This window comes from Andrographis paniculata, unplaced genomic scaffold, assembly GCF_009805555.1.
Source record: "Andrographis paniculata isolate CXL003 unplaced genomic scaffold, ASM980555v1 Contig52END, whole genome shotgun sequence".
Classification (NCBI taxonomy): domain Eukaryota; kingdom Viridiplantae; phylum Streptophyta; class Magnoliopsida; order Lamiales; family Acanthaceae; genus Andrographis; species Andrographis paniculata.
In genome coordinates this window covers 3,949,478-3,956,084 of record NW_026137587.1, presented here as the reverse complement: position 1 = coordinate 3,956,084, position 6,607 = coordinate 3,949,478, and the positions used below count along the sequence as shown (strand labels likewise).

At 37.1% G+C, this 6,607-nt stretch overlaps 1 protein-coding gene across 1 annotated transcript; it reads left to right on the top strand.

The window, feature by feature from the left end:
• Positions 1-2,962: 2,962 nt before the first annotated feature.
• Positions 2,963-6,364, top strand: LOC127254648 (phospholipase D alpha 1-like). Its single transcript, XM_051279867.1, has 4 exons — positions 2,963-3,364; positions 3,468-4,091; positions 4,173-5,454; positions 5,693-6,364. The coding sequence occupies exons 1-4, from the start codon at positions 3,275-3,277 to the stop codon at positions 6,124-6,126; spliced, it is 2,430 nt and encodes an 809-aa protein (XP_051135824.1). The 5' UTR covers positions 2,963-3,274; the 3' UTR covers positions 6,127-6,364.
• Positions 6,365-6,607: the final 243 nt, after the last annotated feature.

The following is a 6,607-nucleotide window of genomic DNA, read 5'->3' as shown; positions in this document are numbered from 1 at the left end:
TATTAATTATTATATTTAAATGTAGTACAAATTAAAAAATAAATTGCAAAAATACTTCTATTAGTGTCTTATAATACTAATAGAAAAATATTTGTACAAAAAAATTATACAATATAAATATATTTTTAATGTTAAGTATAATGATACAAAAGATAAAGCAGACGGAGGAAGTATTACCATCTTTATCTGTACGATCATGTTTATGTTGATATAAATACATAAATTTATAAAAAATATAATTAGTAAATAATTAAAAATATATTAGTTAAAATAATTATTGTATAATACATTGTAAATTAAAATAAGTAATTAATTTTATTTAAATTTAAAAAATTATAATTTAAAAAGTTTAAAATATAATTTAAGTTATAATTTTTTTTTAAAAAAAATATAATAAATTAAATAAGACAAAATAAAATAAAAGATAAACATATTAAGTGGAACCAAAAGAATAATAAAATTGAAGATTAGATCATAATTAAACTTATGAATTAAAGTCTCAAATGCATATGAGATTATTAAATAAATTAAAGTGAATAGTACGGGAAGATTAAATTTTGTTTATATAAATATTTTGAAATTTTTTTATACTATTCTCAATTATTTTATAACTTCAAACCTTTTAATTTCTTTCTTTTATCAAATTTATTTTTACATTTTTTTAGTCCGTTAGTTAAATTTACCTCATATTAATTTTGGTAAAGTCAACATATCAACATTTAATTATTATATTTTATTCAATATTTATTTACGAAAAATACCATTAATTTTATTATATTTTCTCTTTATTTATTTATTTTTTAAATTAAATTTTCAAAAATATTCAATTATTTTTTAAAATTTTACTATATTATTTTTTAATAAAATATATATTAATTTTTCTTAATTTCGTATGGAACAAAAATGATAGACGGAGGGAGTATTTCAATGGAGCTTCAATTTGCTTAAGTTTCCCCAATCTGATGATTAAAGTATTGCTAACCTCTATAATGTTTTAGAGTTTTTTAAAAATAAAATAAAATCAAACACTATTTATTTTACATTATTTTAAATAAAAATATATTTCTTTTGTCCCAAATACGGTGTCCCATATAGGAAAAAGTGTAATTAATAAATAATTAAAAATATATTAGTGAAAATAATAATTATTTAATAAAAATATTTTTAAATTAAAATTTAGATAACTAATTGGTTTAATTAAAATTAAAAAATAAATAAATTAAATTTTTTAAAATAAGATTAAAGTGTATAATACTTTTTCAAAAAATGAAGTGACAGAATAAGTAGGACATATGAAAATAGAAAGATGGACACCATAAGTGGGACGGAGGGAGTACTATTTTCATTCATTTACAAGGTTGACATTTATTTTTGTATGTTGATATTTGAAATATTAATTATTATATCAAAATATAGTACAAATGAAAGAAAAAAGACAAATATATCTGTTAGTATTTTATAATACAAATATAATGACATTTAGATGAACAATTATACAAAATATAAAAATATTTTTAATATTAAATACAATAAAGTAAAAGATAAATATTAACTTATTAAGTAGAAGGTGATAGTATTTTTCTTTTAAAATTAAAATTAATACTCCCTCCGTCCCAGATATCATGTCCACGTTGCAGTTTATGTTCGTCCTACGTACCATATCATTTTATTTTTTTGGAAAATAATTTATCACTTTAATCTCATTTTAAATTTTTAAATTTTATTTTTTTAAATTTTAATTAAAATAATTAGTTATCTTAATCTTAATTTATAATTATTTATATTATAAGATAATTATTTTCACTAATACATTCTTAATTATCTACTAATTACACTCCTCCTAAAATACCGTGTCTACAGTGTAACAGACACGGTATCTGGGACGGAGGGAGTACTATTTTCGATATATATATATATATATATATGAATATTTCCAATAAAATTACATATAACATATTTTTTTTAGAAACAAAAAAATATTGCAAAAGTAAATTTGACAAGATACCCCATAAATATTTACAAGTTAGGTTGTGCATTTATAACCTTATCCACTTGAAGATATCATCCACCAGCAGCAAGTGCACTCGTAATTCCTAAAAAGAAAAAAATAAGGTGCACTTGTAATTTATTGACATCTACAGCTACCGCCGTAGTTAACGTTCTTTTTATATAAATATTTTTTTAAATTATGGCAATTATTTTATTAATAAACATTTTAAAAATATTATACTAAAAATTATTCTTCTATTCTTTTTATAAAATTTTTTAAAACTCTAGAATCGAAATCTACCTTGACATAAATTAGATACGATAATTTAGAAATGTCCCGTATATCATGTCTATTTTATTTTAAATACGAGAATTTTAAAAAAATATAATAAAAATAATTATAAAGTTAAATTTAAATAACTTATTAATTTAATTAAATTTTAAAAATTATAATTAAAAAATACATTTTTTTTAAAAAAAATGATAAAATAGATGGGATACCATGAAAATAAAAAGATAAGATGGTAAGGCTATCTCCAACCCATTATCTCTATTTATCCACTTTTAACTCCAAATACTACAGTAATTTTACTCTAACAAAAATTCCAAAATTGGTGCTTGAATTGGCGCTGAATTGGAGCGCCACGCCATAAATGAGGTGTGGTCGGAGATGCTCTAAGGGTGTGTTTGTTTGAGAGATTGGATTAGATTTTCACTATTCATCCTATTTTTTCCTCCCAAATATATCAAATCAAACACCTATTTTTTATTTTTTATATTATATTAAAAATTAATTTTACATTTAAAACATCACATCAATACCTATTTATATCACATCGTACAACTATTCAAATTCAAAATTTTTAGTACCAAACACACCCTAAGTGGAAAAGAAGGATTACCATACCCTAGTCTCTATATGCAGAAATACAAATATGTATAAAGATCTTTCAAGGTTTGAAGAAAAAAGGAAAAAATCAGTGTGGAAATTAAAGGAAAAGCAGACCCTACGTACCCTTAGCCACAGGCAATCAGCCAATCAATCACTCATCACACTACATCAAATTTCCACTTTTGCTCTTCTCCCTCCCCACTCCCTACTTCCGACACGTTTTATCATTCTGCGTCTCATCTCATCTCATCTTCCCAATTTTGCAATCAAACAAATCTGTAATCTTGCTTGCTTACTCCTCGTTCATCTTCCCCGCTTAATTGTTGCGGATTTTTCTTTATACACATATTTGTGAAAAATCCACCATTTCTGTGGGTAGGTAGACAGACCTCCATGGCTCAGATCTTGCTCCACGGGACGCTCCACGTCACGATCTACGAGGTCGACCGCCTCCGGACCGGCGGCGGAAACATTTTCGGCAAGGTTCCGTACTCTCCTCAACCACTGTTCTTTGATCTTAACTGCAATAATTTCCATGTCTGTAAATTGTAACTGTAACAGTAACTGTAATTGAAAAAATTTGCAGCTGATAGAGAACATCCAGGAGACGGTGGGGCTGGGCGAAGGGAAGCCCAAAATCTACGCGACCATCGACCTCCAGCGGGCGCGCGTGGGGCGCACGCGCACCATCGAGGACGAGCCGCGCAACCCGCGCTGGTTCGAGTCGTTCCACATATACTGCGCCCACATGGCCGCTGACGTCATCTTCACCGTCAAGGACGACAACCCCATCGGCGCCACCCTCATCGGCCGCGCGTACGTCCCCGTCGCCGACCTTCTTGCCGCCGACGACGAGATCGACCGCTGGGTCGAAATCCTCGACGACGACCGCAACCCCATCAAAGAAGGCTCCAAAATCCACGTCCGCCTCCAGTTCTTCGACGTCTCCCGCGACCGGAATTGGGCCGCCGGCGTCAAGAGCTCGCACTACCCCGGCGTTCCGTACACCTTCTACCCTCAGAGGACCGGCTGCCACGTGTCGCTCTACCAGGACGCCCATATCCCCGACAACTTCGTGCCGGAGATTCCTCTCTCCGGCGGCCTGCGCCACCAGCCCCACCGCTGCTGGGAAGACGTCTTTGACGCCATTGTTAACGCCAAGCACTTCATTTACATCACCGGATGGTCTGTTTACACCGAGATCTCTCTGGTACCGCCGATCGAATTGCCGTAATTTGTTTCAATTAGATTGAGTTTGATGGTTAATCAGCTTCAATTTGGTCTCGATTAGGTGAGGGACTCGAGGAGGCCGAAGCCCGGCGGCGACATGATGCTCGGCGAGCTGCTGAAAAAGCGCGCGAGCGACGGCATTCGCGTGCTAATGCTCGTATGGGACGACCGAACCTCGGTTGGGCTGTTAAAGAAGGACGGTTTAATGGCGACGCACGACGAGGAGACGGAGCGGTTCTTCCAGGGGACCGACGTGCATTGCATCCTCTGCCCCCGGAATCCCGACGATGGCGGAAGCTTCGTCAGCGACTTGCAGGTCGCGACGATGTTCACGCACCATCAAAAGATTGTCGTTGTCGACGCCGCGCTGCCGAGCGGCAGCTCGGCGGAGCAGCGGCGGGTAGTGAGTTTTGTCGGCGGTATTGATCTATGCGACGGCCGGTACGACTCGCCGTTCCACACGCTCTTCCGGACGTTGGACACGGCGCACCACGACGATTTCCACCAACCGAACTTCCCCGACGCGTCGATCGCCAAGGGCGGCCCGAGGGAGCCGTGGCACGACATACATTCGCGGCTAGAAGGCCCGATCGCGTGGGACGTTTTGTTCAACTTCGAGCAACGGTGGAAGAAGCAAGGCGGGAAAGACTTGCTCCTCGACTTGAAGGAGCTCGGCGACGTAATTCCCCCATCGCCGGTGACGTTCCCCGATGACAACGAGACGTGGAATGTTCAATTGTTCCGATCGATCGACGGCGGGGCTGCATTCGGGTTCCCCGATTCGCCCGAAGATGCCGCCCGGGCGGGGCTCGTCAGCGGGAAGGACAACATAATTGATCGGAGCATTCAAGACGCGTACATCCACGCCATTCGTCGCGCGAAGAACTTTATCTACATTGAGAATCAGTACTTCCTCGGATCGTCGTTCGGCTGGGACGCCCACGACGACATTACCGTCGAGGATGTCGGGGCTCTACATCTCATCCCGAAGGAACTTTCGTTGAAGATCGTTAGCAAGATCGAGGCCGGGGAGAGGTTCACCGTGTATGTCGTTGTCCCGATGTGGCCCGAGGGGATCCCCGAGAGCGCGTCGGTGCAGGCAATCTTGGATTGGCAGCGGCGGACGATGAACATGATGTATCAAGATGTCGTTCAGGCGCTTGAGGCGAAGGGCGTTCAGGAAAATCCGAGGAATTACTTAACGTTCTTTTGTCTCGGCAATCGAGAGGTTAAGAAGAGCGGCGAATACGAGCCTTCCGAGAAACCCGACCCCGACTCCGACTACTTCAAAGCTCAAGAGGCGCGGCGATTCATGATCTACGTCCACGCCAAGATGATGATCGGTAACAAATCAAGAACCTTTTCCCCTAAAAGTACATAAAATTTTAAACGTTTAGGTGAGACGGTCAGTTAACATAAGTATAAGAGTTGGAGGCTATTTGGTATTAAAATAATATTTGATGAGACATCACAGAGAGTCAAAATAATAAAATTTAGAGAAATTTGGTTAAAGAAACTGACCTAGATCGTTCCATGTTCGAGTTGTATATTAGATGATCGATTATCTCGATTTTCTTGCAGTTGACGACGAGTACATTATCGTCGGATCGGCGAACATCAACCAGCGATCAATGGATGGTGCGCGCGACTCGGAGATTGCAATGGGAGCTTATCAGCCGTACCATTTGGCGAAACGGCAGCCGGCGAGGGGACAAGTCCACGGATTTAGAATGTCATTGTGGTACGAGCACCTCGGGATGCTCGACGACGCGTTCGTGCGGCCCGAGTCGGAGGAATGTGTGAACAAGGTGAACGAGATTGCCGACAAGTATTGGGATCTGTATGCCGCGGAGGAGCTGGAGCGCGACCTGCCGGGGCACTTGCTGCGGTATCCCATTGGGGTGTCGAGCGAGGGACGGGTCACGGAGCTGCCGGGGACCGAGTTCTTTCCCGACACGAAAGCGCGGGTTCTCGGGACCAAGTCGGACTATCTTCCTCCGATCCTTACAACTTGAGTCGGCGGCGCCGCGGCGCTCCTCGCCGGAAAGAATGAGGGAATGGTTGTGGTGATGTTGAGTTTGTTTTATAGCTACGAACGGAGGATGTGTTTGTGTGTTTCTTTTTTCCAGCCTTGCGTGTGAGTTTTTTTTTTTTTTTTTTTAATTGGATTATGCATTTATTTAATTTGGTTGTATTAACTTGTATTTTTGTTTTTTTATCGTTTTCTAATATATATATATATATATTTATGTATGTTTACGTAAAGTAATATTTTTGTTCATCCCCTTTGAACCTTATCTATTAATTTTTTTTTTTCAAAAATATCAAAGTAAAAACTTCTCATATTTTATATTGTATATATATATATATATTAAAGATTAATTTTACGTTTAAATATCACGTTATCATATGTATATATCATACGAACAATTCCAATTAAAAAATTTTAATGTGGAAATTCCAAATTCAAACTTTCAAACAAACACACTAATTTGA